General features: G+C 47.3%; 2 protein-coding genes and 2 pseudogenes across 3 annotated transcripts; all 4 read left to right on the plus strand.

The window, feature by feature from the left end:
• The first annotated feature begins 226 nt into the window (after positions 1-226).
• On the plus strand, positions 227-3,034 carry LOC117192003. Of its 2 annotated transcripts, XM_033396725.1 has the most exons (7): positions 233-391; positions 898-1,058; positions 1,112-1,423; positions 1,482-1,649; positions 1,719-1,810; positions 1,958-2,135; positions 2,452-3,034. In XM_033396725.1, the coding sequence occupies exons 1-7, from the start codon at positions 313-315 to the stop codon at positions 2,863-2,865; spliced, it is 1,404 nt and encodes a 467-aa protein (XP_033252616.1). In that variant the 5' UTR covers positions 233-312; the 3' UTR covers positions 2,866-3,034. The 2 variants fall into 2 exon arrangements, with proteins under 2 accessions (XP_033252617.1, XP_033252616.1); XM_033396726.1 differs by lacking the exon at positions 1,958-2,135 and having other exon boundaries at positions 227-391; positions 2,452-2,573.
• Positions 3,035-6,103: 3,069 nt separating this feature from the next.
• On the plus strand, positions 6,104-7,818 carry LOC117191794 (annotated as a pseudogene).
• A 506-nt stretch (positions 7,819-8,324) lies between these two features.
• Positions 8,325-9,835, plus strand: LOC117191793. The gene is made up of 5 exons (XM_033396554.1): positions 8,325-8,471; positions 8,529-9,020; positions 9,084-9,347; positions 9,409-9,506; positions 9,563-9,835. Exons 1-5 carry the CDS (start codon positions 8,411-8,413, stop codon positions 9,662-9,664), a joined length of 1,017 nt encoding a protein of 338 aa, XP_033252445.1. The 5' UTR covers positions 8,325-8,410; the 3' UTR covers positions 9,665-9,835.
• A 562-nt stretch (positions 9,836-10,397) lies between these two features.
• On the plus strand, positions 10,398-12,076 carry LOC117191512 (annotated as a pseudogene).
• Positions 12,077-22,081: the final 10,005 nt, after the last annotated feature.

Raw genomic sequence — 22,081 nt, forward strand, 5'->3', positions numbered from 1 at the left:
AGGACGCAATTATTCCGACTACTTCCCTTTCTTCGTCGACTGTGTAGCGGTCTGCACTCTCCTTGACCACAACACTAATTCAACACCTTTCGACGTGGCCAGGAATTAGTTTGCCAACGCGGCTCAAGCGGTAGGACGGCTCACCGGTAGCGGTGATAGTAGGACGAAAAACTAAGGAAAGTATGGGATAAAGGAGAGAGTAGGCGATGACTGTGCTACTGCCAAATAGACCACATAGTCGTACTCTATTTCATCATTCTATATTCAATAAATATATTACTGTTTCAATAATTCACTTTGAAATCAACGAAAATGTTTGGTCCACTTACAGTAATACCGATGAACGGACAGACAGGCGGCCTGAATGGAAGCAAGCGGCGCAACAACGATGGTTCGTATTGTGTTACTTGGATTGGGGGATCCTCCACAGCCAGATGTCATTTTCTCCCATCAATAACTTCAATGATTCAGTGGTATTGGCACTTTGCAACTCTTGAGAAACCCAACTCTAGGCGGTTCAAGGAGCAGACTTTCCACTTAAAAGTTCTCCGATGACCTTGGCGCATTTCAAGTTGGCGAAAACTTTCTCCAGCGGAAATTGTCTTGAGTTTTTCGTATAATGCCACTTTAAGCGAACTGCCGAGTGCAGGTCGCGAATCACACAACTTAAACATTTATTGCATTTTATTTTCGTATTTGTTTTAATTTAGTTTTCAGTTCGTTTGCTTTTTTGGCAAATTGCATGTAAACACGAACGAAGAAGGGTGCCAATGAAATCGAAATCGCTTAAGGGCGATCATAGTGAAGCGGTGGGGTTGGGGTTGAAGGTGGCGTCGGGAAAGGGGCGGTGGTGCTGGTGAAATTAATTTTTCAATTTCCCACTTTTTTGGCTAATAGATTTCTCGGTAAAGCTATCCACCATTCGTATCTGGATGCACGAAAAGGACATTGGCAAGCTGACACGCATTCTGTGGGCGGGCCAAGGACATCGCTTGTGCCAGCAGGCCAGCAATAATGGGCGTGTCAAGCGTTTCCTTGCCGCCGCGCCACATGTCATGGTAAGGCAATGCACTGAAAATCCAACTGCCTCTTTTACCAAATGACTCCACAGAATGCCATTAAGGATCTGCATCAGGCGGTGATCGACAACAATTTGGAAACGGTGCAGGCGCAACTGGAGCCTCCCGTGCCCGCTGCCTTGGTGACCTGCAAGGACGGCAATGGACTGAATGTCATCCACAAGGCCGCCGGCTTGGGCCACACCAAGATCCTGGAGTATCTGGTCGGTCTCTGGCCGGAGGGCGCCCACGAGATGGACATCACCGGCAAGACGCCGCTCCATTGGGCAGCCAGTGCCAAAAACAACATGCGCTGCTATACCCTGCTCACCCAGGCGGGTTGTGACGAGGAGGCCCTCGACTATTTGAGTGGGGGATGGCAATCAACCGAGCAATTAAAATGATTCATTGGGGCAATTTCAGAAAATGAAGTCAGCCTCGTACTACCGCCACAAGCCGCACGAAATCGAGCGGGCTTTCCTCGTCTATGTCCCGGAGGCACCGCGCGTCTCCCCCGAGAGCATCACTGACTGGAATGCGTTGAGCAATGAGAGTGGTGAGAATAGTGCCGGAGGCGATGCGGGCAGCAAGGTAAGTCGGGGAGGGCGTAGGCAGCAGCTTGTGGGGAATCCCTACACCATCTATCTGTTTATTTCACAGAAATTGGACATTAAAATGACACCGGCTGTGAATGGACGTAAATCGCTGGACGACAGCATCGAGAACACTTCGGAGCTGGACACAAACGATGGGTGAGTGGGTGGTGAAGCATCTAAGGGCAGACAGAGACAGGGATTAGGCTAAGTTTTGGCTGCGCTGGATTCAGTTTTTGTTTGATTTTTGTGCGTTCTTTGTGGGCATTGCTTTGAGAGAAGATTTTTTGCATTTTGAAACCGCAGTACAAGTGCCAATGATGACGAAGAGGATTTGTCCAAAGCGGATTTGGATGCGGATGTAGATCCGGCACCGGTTCCGCCGGAAGTATCGCCGCAGCGCAGACCGGAAACGCCAGCCACATTCAACAATGGCCACATTAATGGCGATATCGAAGGCGACACCGAAGACAGTGAGGCGGAGGTAAGTGTTGCCTTTTTTGCTTGTGGATTGCGTCTTTCGTTTGCTTTCGTTGGTTTTTGCTTGCACTCCTCCAAAAGCTTTCTCTGTGTTGCACTCGGATTTGCTTTGGCGGCACAGGCGGGGCGTGGGCTCGGTGAAAGTAAGCCATTGTCGGCTCTCGCTTTCCCCATCACCACTTTATATCTATGCGCTTTTTGTTTAGACCTCTTAAGTACTTCTCTGCTGTACATACAATGAATCGAAGGCTGAGATCGTAGTAAAACAATCCTTTGAATCACTCGGAAAGCAATCAGTCGACAATTGTTTACTTTTACAGAATATTGCAAGAGCTATAAGCGGCGGTAAAGAAGAAGAAGATGGCCAGGGTAAAGAGGAGGATCAAGAAAAACATGAGGAACCGAAGGAACAGGAGTCTGCTGCAAGCGAGGAATTGAATGATAAGCTGGAAAACCACGAAGAAAATGTCGCAGAGAGTAATGATGTGGAACAGAAGGAGGAGGAGCAGCCTGCCACAGAGAGTGAGCCAGAAGTTAACGAAAAGACTGAAGAGGCGGAGCCAGAGATGGAAGCAGAACAGGATGTGCCAGAGGCGGCAGTTGAAGAGGAAAAGATCACCAATTTGGAGGAGCCAGTGGAACCAGTGGCTGAGGAGAAGGAGATACAGGATCAGGATAATGTAGAGAATGATGAGAACGATGACGATGATGAGGTACACTTTGGCGTGCTCTAGGTGTCCAACGTGCAACGTTTTTTTGTAGTTTGTATTGTGTGTGCCGTTCAACCGCTCAAACCACTTTTTCCAAATCTTCAAACTCAACTGTGAACTGTAAAATGAAAGCAAACTAACTATCTAACAACCAATCAATCAATTAAATGCAGCAGTCACCCAAATTCCATTCATTCTAATTGTTTTCCAATGCTGTACCATCCATTCGTATACTCGTATTCATTCGAGTTCCTTAGATCAAATCAATGCCAGTGTCTGCCCTGCCCCCGATTTGCGGCACTATCGATTGGCGAAAATCAGCAGCTGTTTACCCACAGATAGACTTTATAATAATGCACTCACTCCCATAGCGCTTTCACTGACATGTGGAGACGGAAAGACGATAGCCGCGCACCAGCCTCAGAGCCAGAGCTCCTCAACTGTCAGAGCGGCAGCCAGGCCAGAGTCCAAATGGCAAAGGAACATGCAAACGTCAAAACATTTGCAGTTGCAGGCATTAGATAGATGATATATGATATATGTATATCTACATATGGTATATATCAAATTGTTATATATACACATTCCAGTTGGTGCAACGTTGCAACGATTTTCAGCAGTCCCCCACGAACGATTTGTTAAGGATAATCAAGTTTTCCCTAGAGGTTAGGGGTTAGAAGGCATGGAAATGGTAGGAGGTGCTGCATTTCAATAAAAGTAAGGAAAGTGTAGGTGCAATTTGTTTCGAAAACAGGGCGTATGCGTAACATTACGTATACGTGCCGTAGATTTCTATTTACCTATGGATATACATATGTATTTACTATCTCAATTATTTAATGGGTCAACAGCGCTGGCATTGTCATTCTGTAGTGGCACCTAGTCCTTGTAAAAACGTAGTCCCTTTCCACCTGTTTGTGTCCTGTTTGCGAGTGTTGTCATGTCACCTGCACTTTTTAGCGATAATCGACAAACGACAGTTCGCCAAGTAAAACTCAAAAAACCCTTTGTAGAGGATGTGATAGCGCCATTTACAAAGGACATCCAGCCCCTGGAGGAGTCGCAGTCGATAGGAGGAGAACAACCAACTGAACCGGAAACGGGACCTGATAAGGATGGCGGCGAATCCCTGACATCGGCCATGGCCATCGAGGGCTTTGTGCAGGGCGCACCCGAGGATTATACAGTTCAGTCTCAAACTGCAATTGATGAAGTATACGATGCTATCCTTTCCTATCTTTCAATCTCTGTTGCTCTCTCTCTGTTGCTGTCTCACCAGGCTTGTCATTTGGGTTTCATCTTTTATTTGCTAACCATTTCTGTCATCGTTTCTATTCTGTCACACCGAACAATTACGCTTTCGATTACGCACTGAATGAATGTCTGTCTAGCAATCTCTAATTGACTGGTTTTGCCTCTCCCTTCGCAGGAGGCACGCATGAAGCAGATCATCGAATCGGGGACCTTGAGCAGCTGGCCGAGATCGTGCTGAATGGCGAGGGCGCTAGTCTGTTGAATCCCAAGTCCTAGGAGGCGGAAATACAAGCCTTTCTCAACAACGTGCCCAGCTACATGGTAAGCGGAAGGTAGTAGGGGGATGGTCGGAAGGAGTAGCCACTAATTAAGGCACGGTTCATATGCTACTCTGACAGGAGAAAATCCATCGCGGATTTGCCGGAATCGCCGGAAGTTTGCCATTGCAAAGGACGACATATCCCCCAATGGCTCCACGGCCCTGCACGTGGCCGTGCTCTTTGGACATACGGTTGGGTGTTGGGTATACTCTCCTTCCGCTTAAATTCCCTATTTCGATTGGCTTTTTCGCTTGACTTTTTATACCCGATACTCAAAATGAGTATTGGGGTATATTAGATTTGTGGTAAAAGTGGATGTGTGTAACGTCCAGAAGGAATCGTTTCCGACCCCATAAAGTATATATATTCTTGATCAGCATCAATAGCCGAGTCGATTGAGCCCTGTCTGTGTGTCCGTCCGTCCGTCTGTCCGTCTGTCCGTCTGTCCGTCTGTCCGTCCCCTTCAGCGCCTAGTGCTCAAAGACTATAAGAGCTAGAGCAACGATATTTTGGATCCAGACTTCTGTGATATGTCACTGCTACAAAAATATTTCAAAACTTCGCCCCGCCCACTTCCGCCCCCACAAAGGACGAAAATCTGTGGCATTCACAATTTTAAAGATACGAGAAAACCAAAAACGCAGAATCGTAGAGAATGACCATATCTTTAAGACTGCAGAATTTGAATAAGATCGTATTATTATTATAGCCAGCATCAAGAAAACAATTTCATTTTTTCTCGCCCTGTCTCTCTCTAACACACACGTAGCATAGCCGGCTTTGCTTAGAGTAAAACATTAGCGCCTAGATCTCAGAGACTATAAAAGCTAGAGCAACCAAATTTGTTATCCACACTCCTAATATATCGGACCGAGACGAGTTTGTTTCAAAATTTCGCCACACCCCCTTCCGCCCCCGCAAAGGATGAAAATCTGGGTTTATTCACAAATCTCAGAGACTATTAAGGCTAGAGTAACCAAATTTGGTATCCGCACTTCTGTTAGATCTCACTATAAAACGTTTATCTCAGAATTTCGCCCCACCCTTTTCCGCCCCCACAAAAGACGAAAATCTGTTGCATCCACAATATTGAGGATACGAGAAAACTAAAAACGCAGAATCATAGATAATGATCATATCTATCAGACTGCTGAATCTGGATCAGATCAGATCATTTTTATAGCCAAAAGGAACAAATCAATTTGCACTGGCTACGCAGCCCCCGACGTCAAGATCAGACTGATTTTCTGTCTCTCTCGCACGCACTCTTTGTCGTGTCGTTCAAATTAGCGGCGTCTGCCGTGGTGGCTCTCTCTCCTACTGACTTAGTATCGGGTATAACTGTAGAGTTGCGGTGTCCGCTGCAACTCACAACGTTCCCCCTCGTTTTCTTTGCTTTTGTGCGGCTTTTCGTTCGGTTTCATTTGAATTACGAGTACCCCCACAAAAACACAAAGGGGCAGAGACACCCACCAAGTAAAGTAAACCAAAATAATTAAATACGTTTGCTTGCCATGTCAAATATATGAAAAGAGGGTGTGTACTGTACCTCCAGAGTGCCATGGACTTGGCCCGTGCCCTGGCCGAGCATTCAGTCATCGATTTTCAGTCGCACCGTGCAGCACACGTTGTCCTTCGCTCAATTGTCAGTCAAACACTCGTCCGCGTAGTCGTACCTGATTCTAAGTTGCGCTGCAATCAAAGTACTCGTTCTCATAATGGAGGGAAACCGTGATTTTTTCAATGAAATCATTGGCAATATTGATGATTTATTTGGTATGTAACACATATCACACACAAACACCATACATTCGGGGTTTATTTATCCACAGAAAGTACTTGAAGCACCGTCGCCTTTTCTTCAGCACCCATTTGGCAAGCTCTCTCATTCGTGCTCGTTTCCGTGTATCAGTATCTGTGTCTCTGTACATACTTTGGTGTTCATCATCCCGCTGTGTGTGTGCTGTGTAAAATGATAATCATCAAATCCAAAAATTACACCCAATGCCGCAGTTCCCGACGATCTGCACAGTGCCCGGCGAGAGCTGCAGGATGGTGAGATCTCACGCACTCTGGAGCGCTGTTACAACGTGATAGCGGAATCGGGAAAGCTTTTGAGCGCCAGCACGGCCTCGGCCCTGTCGCACCGGAAGCCACTGAGCGCCTCATCGCTGAAGTTGTCGGTGACCAGCTTCCTGAGCCGCTTCCTCAAGCGTGCCGTTTACGAAAAGATCAAGCGCCGCCAGACGCGACTCGACCACAATCTCTTCGATGTGCTGTGGCCGGCGATGCGTAAGACCTCGAAGGCCCGCCACCTGGAGGAGGACATAAACTGTGGCATTATCGCGCCGGACTATGATGTATTTGTGGTTTTCCAGGAGTTCCTGGTGCCGCTGCTCAAGGACATGCACTGCCTATGCATCGATGCCGACTTTAAGCCGCAGCCGCGTATCGCCTACTTTCTCATGGAGAACGGGGATCGACTGAATACGGCCGCTTACGACGATGAGTCAATTCTGGTCACGCGTTGCATTGTGGAGGCCTCGCGCAATCTCGACCAGCTGGAGCTTCCCCTGAACCTGACCATTGGCCAGTTGGAGCAGGCCGAGCGACTCATGATGGGCAAGATATTCACGACCAGCTTTGCGAATGCCATTGGGGAGACGGAGTCCGGCAATTACTATACCCTCACGGAGCTGCTCGAGCCCGACTCGGAGGTGACCCTAATGCTCAGCAGTTTGGGTCTGATGACATCCCTGCTGGACACCAAAGACCTGGTGCAGGCAGCCGAGTCGACAGCATTTAATGGTGCCCTCTGGCCCTATGGCCGTGTGGCTGAACTGCCAGGAGCATTTGCGCGTGATCTCGACGACGAGCAGCAAGGATCCGGGCGATATGGGAGCGGCCTATACGCGGGTGGGACGAGCCGTGACCTCTCTGGAGACGCAGCTGCACTTTAAGAAGAGCTATCTGCTCGGATATTTGCAATCTAGGCCAGCCTTCCTGGGCACAGGCCTCGAAATGACGAAGACCGTGAAGCTGCCCAATCTGATGAAGGAGATGGACAACCTAAGGCACCTGTGCGCCGTGCGAGGGCTCAGCATGGTGACGAACCGCCTGTCCAAGCTCACGGTGCGGCTCATCAATATGCAGAGCATGGGCATTGTGGAGTATGTGCTGTTCCAGGACTATTGCACCGCCGTAACCAATATACTGTCCCTCGAGAAGGACATGTCGCTGACAAATTCAAAGCACATTGCCACCATGCTGGTGAAGATCTTCAAGCGCAAGAAGAACAGCATTGTGGATCGCAATTGAGCCTCCGGCGAATAGGATGGGATGTGATGGGATGGGTCCCCATACCCCCAATGTACATAACATACATGCTCGTACTCGTACCCGTACCTACTGTTATCTTAGAAACATACTTATATAGATCCTAACTTGATCGATTCTTGACTCTTGTGTGCCCAGCATTGCCATCAATATCCACCTACTCCTCCGCTTACGCTGAGCTTCTTCGTACGCCGCACATATTCCAAATTCCGTAATCGTACGTTCTGATTTCAGTTTACACCTACGTACATACGTCCCGGGAATGTGATCTTGTTCCGATTTCCATATGATTTGCAATGTTTCTTTGAGTTCCACCATCGGCATCAGAATCTTCGTTTGTTACCTTGAATCAAACCAGGGACCTTGTCCAAATACATCCAAGCCACCGGATGGGACTGCCCTTAACCTGCAGTAGTATGCTCTCACGGTTCGGGCAACGCGAAGGGGCACATGCCCATGCGGCAACACAACGGACCTTTTATAGGTCCAAGTGAGCTTGGGGGCGGGAGGCTCTTATCCCCCCCCCCTCCCGGCTACCGCCTTAACCTAAGCTAACCTACCTTCTCTACCCCCCAAAACCTCCTGCTCCTCTCGCTTTGTGTATAGTATAGATTTCCTGGGACTCTATCCCATGAGTGTGATACCCCCCGATCCCTGAGATGGAGAGAATGACTAATGCTATATGTTCTCTGTGCAGGTCAGGCGCAGGTCTGGCAGACTGTGAGTATTAAGGAATACGGAATGGAGTCCACCGATAACATGTATACATTATTTAAGCTCTGGCCGATCCCCTGATCAGGGCTCTCACCGAGATCGCTAACAAACGGCCCAAGGATCCCGTGGCCTATCTCACCGGCTATCTGCAGCACTTCATGGGTGAACGGAAGCTCATCACCGAAGTGGAAGTCCACACGGGCACTTCCACCTCCAATGCCATGGTCGAATCTAATCCGTTGCCGGTTGGCGGTCGCAATGGCATCGGCAATGCAGATCTCATCGAGCTAGATGCCCGATCGCTGGCCGAAGAGGAGGATATTCTGACCGTCCAGCATATGGAGGAACGGGACGAGCATGGGCAGAGCATGTTGCACTTTGCCTGCGCCCGATCCCATCGCCGCGGCGCACTGTACACCCTCATCGAGGAGTCTGGCATCGATATCAGCTACCGGGATGAGCTATATCGCACCGCTCGCGATGTCTCCCTTCAGGCCAATCAGCCCAACAATGCGGCAGAGATCGATCGCTATATCCTGGCCCAGGCTGCCATCGGTAGGATCGGTCGCCAAACCATTGCATTGAGATCAGCATACATCTATTCATTTCTTATTTCAGGCCAAGTGGAACCCTTTGATCAACTGGCATTGCAGGGCTACGATCACATCCTGGACATTGAGGATGAGAGCGGTCAGTCCATTGGGGATGTGGTTGCCACCCGACAGCACGAAGCCCTGGGCGAGTTCTTGGAAAAACTGCGTGGGCTGGAGGAGACCCGCGAGGAGCTGCACCAAATGATCAGGGAGAACAATATGGAGAGAGTGAGGGAGCTAACCGCCGTCTCCAATGCCAAGTGGTTGATTAAAACCAAGAACTACTACGGTACCACCAACGTTTCCCACAATACAAGAACCATTTTTGATTCGATTCTTTTGATTCGCAGGTCGAACCGCCCTGCACATAGCAGTGCTGAAGGAGTCCGAGGAAATGGTTCAGCACTTGGTGAAACTCTGTCCCGAGGCACTGAAGATCACAGATAATGTAAGTGCGTCTTACTTTAAGGTTTATTCAATGATTCTACTTGTTTTAACCACCAGCTGGAACGCACTGTTCTGCACTATGCCATGGGCACCAACTCACTGGAGAGCGTCAGTCGGATACTGATTCAGAACGGGGCAAGCGCACCGCCAAAGACCTGAAGGGCCGGCAGCCAAGTTATTATTTCATCAACAAAGCGGACATACTGCGACTTCAGGAAGAGGAGGAGGAGAGTCGCTAAAGATCGTTTTCTGGTTGCAACTCGAGTCAAGCAATATGTATAGAATACTGTAAGCGTTATAGTGCAATAAAAGAAATATACTCGTATCGAACACCTGAAAGGGTTTCAGAAACCCCACTCAAGCTGCAGCACGGCGCCTTGATTGATTAAAGCGCTTCGCTATCGGCTCGTGCCCCGAGGGACGCTATATTTTGGAGGTTTGATCGTGTGAAGCATGTGTTGGGTGTGCACAGATCCGATAGGTCCAAGGGGTAAACACGGTCAAGATAATTGACATGGTCAGCGATAAGATTACACGTAAGCCCCGGGGCTCTCCAGAGCTCAAACTGTCTCTTGATTAAGCGCATGACTGCGACAAGAGGTCTGGCAGAGTATTTGATGCTTCATAAAGGGGGGGGGGGGGGGGGGGGGGGGCATTTCCCATTCGATTGCTATCGGTGCGGTGTAGATCTCCGCATCCGGATTAAAATCGTGGTACCCTCCCATTCATTGAGAACCATAAAATTCCTATCACTTGTACTCCCTATCTCGCTGTGGGCATGATTTCTGGCTTCGTTATCCCACTAAAAACCGAGTACGCGGAAGGTGTAAAGTAGCTGACAGTCGGTTGCAAATTGAGTTGCTTCTCGATCCTGGACGTGTGCAGAACAAATATGACGGCTGAAACGAATACGGGTTAGTAGAACTTCTAAAATGATAATCCTAACTGAAAGCTGTATGGAAACGATAGCATGATCGATTTTGTGAAAGTTAAGTCATTCTGAAACTTAATCAGGCCGTAAACCAATTTTAAATTTTGACTTAAATGAAACCATAAACTCGAAATGAATTGCCAAAAGTGGAAACTCTTGAGACAGTAATAAAACTAAGTGCTGCACATGTACAAACTTGAAAAAGTTATTGGAGCTAATGAATGCTACTTAATAAAGTGTATCTAGTTGAGTGATTGGCATTAAACAGACTTATTTGACAATTTCTCAGGTCCCGTAATTGGCCAACGGCATGTGCAGACCTTTCTGCTCTTCCTGTCGATCGTGGTCAACTATATGGCCAAGTTTAATGCTGGCGTGGCAATTGTGGCCATGACGAATTCCGAAAGCACCAATCCCAATTTCCCTGTAAGTCTGCCGCATCTCTGTTCTGAGCATTAGCCTAACCCTTTACTATTTTTCCTCCAGGAATATGATTGGGATGGAAAGCAACGCTCGTATATCCTGTCCAGCTTCTTCTGGGGCTACATCATGACACAGTTCCTCGGTGGCTGGCTCTGTCGTCGCTTTGGCGCAAGGATGACCATGTTCGTGTCGACTATTGGATCGGCTCAGCTGGCCCTGCTGCCGCCTTGGTGCAGCTCCTGGAGCGGCTGGCAGGCCTATTGCGTCATTCGTATGGCGATGGGCCTGTTCCAGGGCTTTTTATTCCCCTGCATCCACGCCCACCTCGCCAACTGGAGTCCCGTAAACGAGCGCAATCGTCTGGGCGCCCTGGCCAATACGGGTCTCGACTGTGGCACTCTGCTGGCGATGTTTGCCAGTGGCCAGATTGCCGCTTCTAGCATGGGTTGGCCCGGAATCTTTTACATTTCGAGTGCCGTTGGCGTGGCCTGGTGCATCATCTGGCTGATCTTCGGCGCCAACACGCCTCGGGAATCCAAGTACATCAGCGATGATGAGCTAAACTACATTGAGACCTCGATCAACTCCAGTCGCACGAAGGAGGCGGAGGATTAGAAGGCGAAGGGGCCAATCCCGGTTCCCTGGGGAGCCATATGGAGTTCCGTTCCGTTCTGGGCCCTGATGATCACGCGCTGTTGCCAGTCCTGGGGCTATTCCACGCTGCAGACGGAGATGCCTTCGTACATGAACGGTGTCCTGCTGATGGACATGAAGAATAATGCCATCTTCTCGGCACCCTCGTGCCCTACTTGACCTCCTGGGTGATGGCCTTTGTGTATGCGATCATTGCGGACATCCTGCTAACAGGAGGAACCATGACCATCACAGGGATCCGCAAGACGTTCAATTCCATATCGTTCTTTATTCCCGCCATCATTTTGATCGGCATCGGATTCCTGTACAGCGAGTAGAAGACCCTGGCCGTTGTCTTGATGTGCGCTAATGTGGGTATCAATGCCGGAAGCACCATCGGCAGCACGATCAACACAATCGATCTGTCGCCCAACCATGCTGGCATCCTCATGGGTATCGTCAATACGGCGGGCAACGTTGTGCCCATTCTAACGCCCCTCTTGGTTGGCGTTATCGTAACGGATGATGTAAGTCCTGATCCCTATATGATCCCTACGTGGTTCACCTGATTATTAATTTAATAAAAATAAAAATTTTGAAGGAATAATGTTCCAATAGAAAATCATTATCGGCTGGTCCGTGGTCATATAAGCACAGAATTTCTTAGAATATTCAAAACTAATTGATAAGACATAAAAAGTACAAATAAATCAAATATAAACCTATTTCCGTGTCAATTTTGATGAAGCTTTGATGAAGAAGGGCAATGGCAGTTCGACATAAGACCATAGAAATTTCATTATCTAACATAGATTATTGCTGGAGCTTTCAGAAGTATTGAACGTGTTTAATGCCCATGCGATTGACGTATGGGTCGGGTGAGAACAAGATCGATGGGTGTTCAATTAAATCGACATTTCAGTTTATCCACTAGGGGTCCAAAAACTGTGACTTCGATAAGGGAAAACCATGCCATCGTAAGTGCTTTGGCTTAGAAGGGGTTGTAGTGCTCTTGGAAAGTTTAGCTGTTTCTGGTATTCTCCATTACGCGTGTCAGGGCCGCCTATCTCAAGTGGTGGCTATTGTCCAGAGGTTTATGGTATCAGCTGATGACTGGAGAATGACCAAGATCCACTGTTGCCTTAGGTCAGCGCTCTGGATGTTGGCTTATACATACATATATATATATATATATACATATGTATAAATAAATAAAACATAATAAAAATCACAAATGTGAGACCACACCGCCTCCATCCACCGCCCTCGTCATTGGGTATGCACACACGCAAGGACCATGGCGTAGGATGAGAAGGAGCACGTGGAATGGCGTTAGAGCTAGGGACTACGTTGACCAGTCGGCCTTCTGAGCGTGTGCATTTGTCAACTCAGACGTCGTTTAACCTACCAGGACAACGGTCGACAACGCGCTTCGATTTAAGTAAGGTTTTCCACAGCTTTTCCAGTGCCAAGAGTGAAGTGAGTCAAACCGCAGTGCTAAATGAATCGCGATTGGGGAAATGTGAAGAGTCGTGGACTCTAAGAGTGCTACGACGTGTACAGAGACTCTGAAATACAAAACGAGGGGGAACGTTGTGAGTTGCTGCGGACACCGCAACTCTACAGTTATACCCGATACTTAGTCAGTATGGCTCTCCTCCGGCAGGCGCCGCTAATATTGAACGACACGACAAAGAGTGCGTGCGAGAGAGACAGAAAATCAGCCTGAGCGTGACGTCGGGCGCTGCGTTGCCACTGCAAATTGATTTGTTACTATTGGCTATACAAATTATCTGATCTGATCTAGATTCAGCAATCTCATAGATACGGCTATTTTCTATGATTCTGCGTTTTTAGTTTTCTCGAATCTGCAATATTGTGGATGCAACAGATTTTCGTTCTTTGTGTGGGCGGAAGGGGGTGGGGCGAAATTCTGAGATAAACGTTTTATAGTGAGATCTAACAGAAGTGCGGATACCAAATTTGGTTACTCTAGCCTTAATAGTCTCTGAGATTTGTGGATGCCCCAGATTTTCGTCCTTTGCGGGGGCGGAAGGGGGTGTGGCGAAATTTGGACACGAAACGGTCAAGGTCCGATATCACAGGAGTGTGGATACCAAATTTGGTTGCTCTGGCTCTTATAGGTTCTGAGATCCTTGAACTCATATTTTGCAATTGGCAAAGCCGACCATGAAACCTGTGTGTTAGAGAGAGACAGAGCGAGAAAGAATGAAATTGTTTTCTTGATTCTGGCTATAATAATTATACGATCTGGTTGAGATTTTACACTCTAGAACATATAATCATCCTCTACGATTCTGCGTTTTTGGCTTTATCGTATCTTTAAAAATGTGGATGCCACAGATTTTCGTCCTTTGTGGGGGCGGAAGTAGGCGGGGCGAAGTTTTGAAATATTTTTGAAGCAGTGACATATCACAGAAGTCTGGATACAAAACATCGTTGCTCTAGCTCTTATGGTCTTTGAGCACTAGGCGCTGAAGGGGACGGACAGACGGACGGACGGACAGACGGACAGACAGACTGGCTATTGATGCTGATCAAGAATATATATACTTTATGGGGTCGGAAACGATTCCTTCTGGACGTTACACACATCCACTTTTACCACAAATCTAATATACCCCAATACTCATTTTGAGTATCGGGTATAAAAAACATAAATTGGCGATGCCGCCGAAGCGTCGGAGAAGATTCCAAGGCCTATATTACCATTTATCGCCACCCAAAGGTGAGTGTTTCAACGAATAAATATTCACATTCATTCCTTATAATTGTGGGAAATTGTGGTGATAACACGCAGGTTGCCAGAAGGAAGGGGTCTTGGCCAAAATTTGCATATTGCGTCCGCTCAACAAGTTACATTGTTCAGGGGGTTGAAGAAAGACAGGGAGTGAGTGCCACATTAAGTGGCAAGCACTAATGCGCTATTTCCGTTTTCGTGGCACTTTCGAGCAGTTTTTATTGCCACTCAACCTCATAAGTGTGTGCTAGGGAGCCCTTCTAATGATTCATTTCATTCAATTAATTTACATGTCACACAAAAACGAAACAAAGCGTTCAAGGAATGTTACTCAGGTGTAGGAGTACGTGCAACACACCAGGAATAGACTGAGGAGACCTTGACATATCAGATATGTGTGCTTGTTTGGTCAAAGGTAGACTCAAAGGAACTAGGTGGTGTTCTGGGAAATTTCACTAGAGGAGAGATTTGCACTCGAGTTTTCGAGGATTACCTTGACTGTTGCGTTGGCTACGATTCCAAAGAAGGTCTGAAGTGAATTTTAACGTACTGTGTATGAATCATTTCTTTAGGCTTAAGCTTTCTTGAAACTTCAGTAAACATAGAATTCATTGGAAAATATAAAGAGACTCGAACTTGCGCATTTAGAAACCCAAAATTCCCTGAAAATATTTTCCCTGTATATTTTTGTGGTACGAAAAATGTCTAGAAAGTGTCGGTCAAACGGAAATTCAAAGTATTTCCACATATTTGCATAGTGCCTTCGCCACCCACAAGAAGAACCCATCGTGGCTAATGAAAATGTTTTTATTTTTGCTTTATATACTCACTCGTAACACACGCCACACACAGGGACAAAAAGGTTATTTATTCAGCCGCCGTGCCTCATGTCATGCTAAGGCAATGCACTGAAAATCCAACTGCCTCTTTTACAAAATGACTCCACAGAATGCCATTAAGGATCTGCATCAGGCGGTGATCGACAACAATTTGGATACGATGCAGGCGCAACTGGAGCCTCCCGTGCCCGCTGCCTTGGTGACCTGCAAGGACGGCAATGGACTGAATGGCATCCTGGAGTATCTGGTCGGTCTCTGGCCGGAGGGCGCCCACGAGATGGACATCACCGCAAGACGCCGCTCCATTGGGCAGCCAGTGCCAAAAACAATATGCGCTGCTATACCCTGCTCACCAGGCGGGTTGTGACGAGGAGGCCCTCGACTATGTGAGTGGGGGATGGCAATCAACGAGCAATTAAAATGATTCATTGGGGCAATTTCAGAAAATGAAGTCAGCCTCGTACTACCGCCACAAGCCGCACGAAATCGAGCGGGCTTTCCTCGTCTATGTCCGGAGGCACGCGCGTCTCCCCCGAGATCATCACTGACTGGAATGCCTTGAGCAATGAGAGTGGTGAGAATAGTGCCGGAGGCGATGCGGCAGCAAGGTAAGTCGGGGAGGCGTAGGCAGCAGCTTGTGGGGAATCCCTACACCATTTATCTGTTTATTTCACAGAAATTGGACATTAAAATGACACCGGCTGTGAATGGACGTAAATCGCTGGACGACAGCATCGAGAAAACTTCGGAGCTGGACACAAACGATGGGTGAGTGGGTGGTGAAGCATCTAAGGGCAGACAGAGACAGGGATTAGGCTAAGTTTTGCTGCGCTGGATTCAGTTTTTGTTTGATTTTTGTGCGTTCTTTGTGGGCATTGCTTTGAGAGAGATTGTGGGAGATTGGGTATATTAGATTTGTGGTAAAAGTGGATGTGTGTACGTCCAGAAGGAATCGTTTCCGACCCCATAAAGTATATATATTCTTGATCAGCATTAATAGCGAGTCGATTGGGTCCTGTCTGTCTGTCTGTCTGTCCGTCGTCCGTCTGTCCGTTTGTCCGTCTGTCGTCCCTTCACGCCTAGTGCTCAAAGACTATAAGAGCTAGAAGGAACGTGTTTTGGATCCAGACTTGTGATATGTCACTGCTACAAAAAATATTTCAAAACTTCGCCCCGCCACTTCCGCCCACAAAGGACGAAAATCTTGTGGCATCCACCAATTTTAAAGATATGAAAAACCAAAAACGTAGATTGTAGAGAATGACCATATCTTTAAGGCTGCGGAAGCTGAATTGGATCGTATTATTATTATAGCCAGCATCAAGAAAACAATTTCATTTTTTCTCGCCCTGTCTCTCTCTAACACACACGTAGCATAGGCGGCTTTGCTTAGAGTAAAACATTAGCGCTAGATCTCAGAGACTATAAAAGCTAGAGCAACCAAATTTGGTATCCACACTCCTAATATATCGGACCGAGACGAGATTGTTTCAAAATTTCGCCACACCCCTTTCCGCCCCCGCAAAGGACGAAAATCTGGGATATTCAAAAATCTCAGAGACTATTAAGGCTAGAGTAACCATATTTGGTATCCGCACTTCTGTTAGATCTTACTATAAAACGTGTATCTCAAAATTTCGCCCCCCCCTTTCGCCCACACAAAGGACGAAAATCTGTTGCATCCACAATATTGCACATTCGAGAAAACTAAAAACGCAGAATCATAGATAATGATCATATATATCAGATTGCTGAATCTGGATTCAGATCAGATCATTTTATAGCCAATAGGAACAAATAAATTTGCAGTGCTACGCAGCGCCCGACGTCACGCTCAGACTGATTTTCTGTCTCTCTCGCACGCACTCTTTGTCGTGTCGTTCAATATTAGCGGCGTCTGCGGAGGAGAGCCATACTGACTAAGTATCGGGTATAACTGTAGAGTTGCGGTGTCCGCAGCAACTCACAACGTTCCCTCGTTTGAGTAATCGGGTATAAAAAGTCCACACAGCGCTCCATCGTACTGTGGGAAAGAAGAACAGGCGAGATGCGGATGTGCGTAGCTACGACAACTCAACGCGCAATCAATACCCGACGCCTACCCACTGCCCAGGATCAACCACATCATCGAGACGCTCCGTAACGCACGTTACATCTCGACATTGGACCTCAAGAACGGGTATTGGCAGATCCCGATGGCCGAGGGAGCCGAGAATGTACCGCCTTCACCGTTCCGGGCAGAGGACTCTTCCATTGGAAGGTGATGCCGTTCGGACTGCACTCAGCATCGGCCACGTTCCAGCGAGCCTTGACAGCGTCATCGACCACAGATGGAACCCAACGCATTCGCTACCTTGATGACATTATTGTCATCGGAGCGGCGTTGGAGGAACACGTCGACCATCTGCGAGAGGTGTTCCGGAGACTACGGGAAACAAATCTAAGATTGAACCAAAAGAAATGCAGCTTCTTCCAGAAAAGCATCGTATACCTGGGACATGTTATTAGTGAGCAGGGTATACACACCCAGATGAGATCGTCGCCGTCCGGAAGTTGGCCCACCCAGCTCAATAAAGGAGCTTCGACGCTGCCTAGGAATGGCATCGTGGTACCGAGGTTTGTCCAAACTTCGCGACGATTGTACAACCAATGACCAGCCTCCTGAAGAAGGAGAAAAGGTGATCTGGAGTGACGAACAGCAGGCCGCTTTCGAGAGTTGAAGGAGAAGTTAACCCAAGCACCCGTCTTAGCCTGCCGGATTTCGCGGAGAGGTTCGCTCTACAAACTGACGCAAGCGACTACGGTCTAGGGGCGGTCCTGACGCAACAGATCAGCGGAGAGGAGAGGGTCATAGCCTACGCCAGTCGAAGGCTCTTGAAAGCAGAAGAGAACTACTCAGCTACCTGGAGGGCTACTACTTCGACGTCATCACCGACCATCTCGCCTTGAAGTGGTTGAACTCGATCAATAATCCGACCGGTCGCATCGCCGTTGGGCTCTGGAACTCCAACAGTATCGCTTTGATGGCTTTACCGACGGAAGCAAAACATCGTAGCAGACGCTCCTTCCGGCAACTATCGACACATACAGCGAGCCCTAGAAGACTGCCCACCTGCCCTGGATACAGAGGTTACTCAAACGTATCCAGTCACGACCTGAGGATGCAGAGAATTTATAATCGAGAACGGACAGATTCTACCGGCAGCCTGGACACCGACCAATCGAGGAAGAATCTCACAGTGGAAGTTATGCGTCACCAGTGGCCGTCACTCGTGACGAGTGTTTTTGTCCAAAGCGGATTTGGATGCGGATGTAGATCCGGCACCGGTTCCGCCGGAAATATCGCCGCAGCGCAGACCGGAAACGCCAGCCACATTCAACAATGGCCACATTAATGGCGATATCGAAGCGACACCGAGACAGTGAGGCGAGGTAAGTGTTGCCTTTTTTGCTTGTGGATTGCGTCTTTCGTTTGCTTTCGTTGGTTTTTGCTTGCACTCCTCCAAAAGCTTTCTCTGTGTTGCACTCGGATTTGCTTTGGCGGCACAGGCGGGCGGGGGCTCTGTGAAAGTAAGCCATTGTCGGCTCTCGCTTTCCCCATCACCACTTTATATCTATGCGCTTTTGTTTAGACCTCTTAAGTACTTCTCTGCTGTACATACAATGAATCGAAGGCTGAGATCGTAGTAAAACAATCCTTTGAATCACTCGGAAAGCAATCAGTCGACAATTGTTACTTTTACAGATATGCAAGAGCTATAAGCGGCGGTAAAGAAGAAGAAGATGGCCAGGGTAAAGAGGAGGATCAAAAAACATGAGGAACCGAAGGAACAGGAGTCTGCTGCAAGCGAGGAATTGAATGATAAGCTGGAAAACCACGAAGAAAATGTCGCAGAGAGTAATGATGTGGAACAGAAGGAGGAGGAGCAGCCTGCCACAGAGAGTGAGCCAGAAGTTAAACGAAAGACTGAAGAGCGAGCAGAGATGGAAGCAGAACAGGATGTGCAGAGGCGGCAGTGAAGAGGAAAGATCACCAATTTGGAGGAGCCAGTGGAACCAGTGGCTGAGGAGAAGAGATACAGGATCAGGATAATGTAGAGAATGATGAGAACGATGACGATGATGAAGTACACTTTGGCGTGCTCTAGGTGTCCAACGTGCAACGTTTCTTTGTAGTTTGTATTGTGTGTGCCGTTCAACCGCTCAAACTACTTTTTCCAAATCTTCAAACTCAACTGTGAACTGTAAAATGAAAGCAGACTAACTATCTAACAACCAATCAATCAATTAAATGCAGCAGTCACCCAAATTCCATTCATTCTAATTGTTTTCCACACCAAAAATAACAGCAGAAGCAACAGCAAGAGCCACAGCCACAGCAACAGCAACAGCAACAACTGCAGCCGCAATCTAAGAAAGAATAACAGTAGCAATCAGCTTATATAATTATATAACCAGACTTTTTACTTCTTTATGCAGATATACATAGACTCTTTATATATATACCTATATATTTTTTAAAAGCAACTGGAAAGTAAAAAATAATATTAAACCATCAACGATTACAGTAACCAATTAAAAATGGAATGCAAAACCTGCAACTTGTGTCTTTTCGTTATCGTTTCCATTGCACCCACCTCCCACTCCAAAAAGAGAAAAAAGCGCCAATTCCCATGTATTGTGTTTCCGTTTCCGTTTCCTTTCAGTTTCGATTTCATTAAAGTTTCAGTTTCAGTTCGTTTTGTGTACCATCCATTCGTATACTCGTATTCATTCGAGTTCCTTAGATCAAATCAATGCCAGTGTCTGCCCTGCCCCCGATTTGCGGCACTATCGATTGGCGAAAATCAGCAGCTGTTTACCCACAGATAGACTTTATAATAATGCACTCACTCCCATAGCGCTTTCACTGACATGTGGAGACGGAAAGACGATAGCCGCGCACCAGCCTCAGAGCCAGAGCTCCTCAACTGTCAGAGCGGCAGCCAGGCCAGAGTCCAAATGGCAAAGGAACATGCAAACGTCAAAACATTTGCAGTTGCAGCATTAGATAGATGATATATGATATATGTATATCTACATATGGTATATATCAAATTGCTATATATACACATTCCAGTTGGTGCAACGTTGCAACGATTTTCTGCAGTCCCCCACGAACGATTTGTTAAGGATAATCAAGTTTTCCCTAGAGGTTAGGGGTTAGAAGGCATGGAAATGGTAGGAGGTGCTGCATTTCAATAAAGTAATGAAAGTGTAGGTGCAATTTGTTTCGAAAACAGGGCGTATGCGTAACATTACGTATACGTGCCGTAGATTTCTATTTACCTATGGATATACATATGTATTTACTATCTCAATTATTTAATGGGTCAACAGCGCTGGCATTGTCATTCTGTAGTGGCACCTAGTCCTTGTAAAAACGTAGTCCCTTTCCACCTGTTTGTGTCCTGTTTGCGAAGTGTTGTCATGTTACCTGCACTTTTTAGCGATAATCGACAAACGACAGTTCGCCAAGTAAAACTCAAAAAACCTTTGTAGAGGATGTGATAGCGCCAGTTACAAAGGACATCCAGCCCCTGGAGGAGTCGCAGTCGATAGGAGGAGAACAACCAACTGAACCGAAACGGGACCTGATAAGGATTGCGGCGAATCCCTGACATCGGCCATGGCCATCGAGGGCTTTGTGCAGGGCGCACCCGAGGATTATACAGTTCAGTCTCAAACTGCAATTGATGAAGTATACGATGCTATCCTTTCCTATCTTTCAATCTCTGTTGCTCTCTCTCTGTTGCTGTCTCACCAGGCTTGTCATTTGGGTTTCATCTTTTATTTGCTAAACCATTTCTGTCATCTTTTCTATTCTGTCACACCGAACAATTACGCTTTCGATTACGCACTGAATGAATGTCTGTCTAGCAATCTCTAATTGACTGGTTTTGCCTCTCCTTCGCAGGAGGCACGCATGAAGCAGATCATCGAATCGGGGGACCTTGAGCAGCTGGCCGAGATCGTGCTGAATGGCGAGGGCGTAGTCTGTTGAATCCAAGTCCAAGGAGCGGAAATACAAGCTTTCTCAACAACGTGCCCAGCTACATGGTAAGCGGAAGGTAGTAGGGGATGGTCGGAAGGAGTAGCCACTAATTAAGGCACGGTTCATATGCTAACTCTGACAGGAGAAAATCCATCGCGTGCACGATGCGGCACGTGACGGCAGCTTGCTGGCGCTGCAGCAGCCCTGGATCGCCGGAAGTTAGCCATTGCAAAGGACGACATATTCCCCAATGGCTCCACGGCCTGCACGTGGCCGTGCTCTTTGGACATACGGGTGGGTGTTGGGTATACTCTCCTTCCACTTAAATTCCCTATTTCGATTGGGCTTTTTCGCTTGACTTTTTTTGTGTGCAGACATCGTTCGGTATTTGGCTTCGCGCTTTCCGGAGACTATGACAATTACGGATAATGCAGCCACGATAAAGGACAATGGCCATTTCTACAACATGTTTATCCCAGCTGGGCGGCAATTCCAAGGCACTGGACATGGTGGTGAAGGGAAAGCGGGGGGAAATACAGAATAACCATTTTTCGGTGGCAAATTTATCAATTATCCCTATTTGGAGGGAGAATTCCTGACAGCCAGATTAGAAATACATTCTTGAAATAGTAATAGAACTGGGAACGAAAGCAACTGTTGGGGCGCCTCATCGGCAAATTTCAAATGTTCGAAATCCAATTCAAAGTGGGCCAAGGTGCTTGGTACTCCCATTTTCATATCACCATGTCTGTGTCTGTGTGCCGCATCAATATGCCATAAATTTATGATAACCAAATGAATTTATTAATATTTAAAATGCAATTACAACCACAACGTTGCACACAGCTGGGCCACACGGCCGTGAGCTCTATTTGGACACGGAGAAGCGAAGATATTCTCAACTACACGAGCTGCTCGATCTCTTTGGGGCCGAGAGCTGAGAATCAGTTGCTCA

This window comes from Drosophila miranda (assembly GCF_003369915.1).
Source record: "Drosophila miranda strain MSH22 chromosome Y unlocalized genomic scaffold, D.miranda_PacBio2.1 Contig_Y1_pilon, whole genome shotgun sequence".
NCBI lineage: Eukaryota > Metazoa > Arthropoda > Insecta > Diptera > Drosophilidae > Drosophila > Drosophila miranda.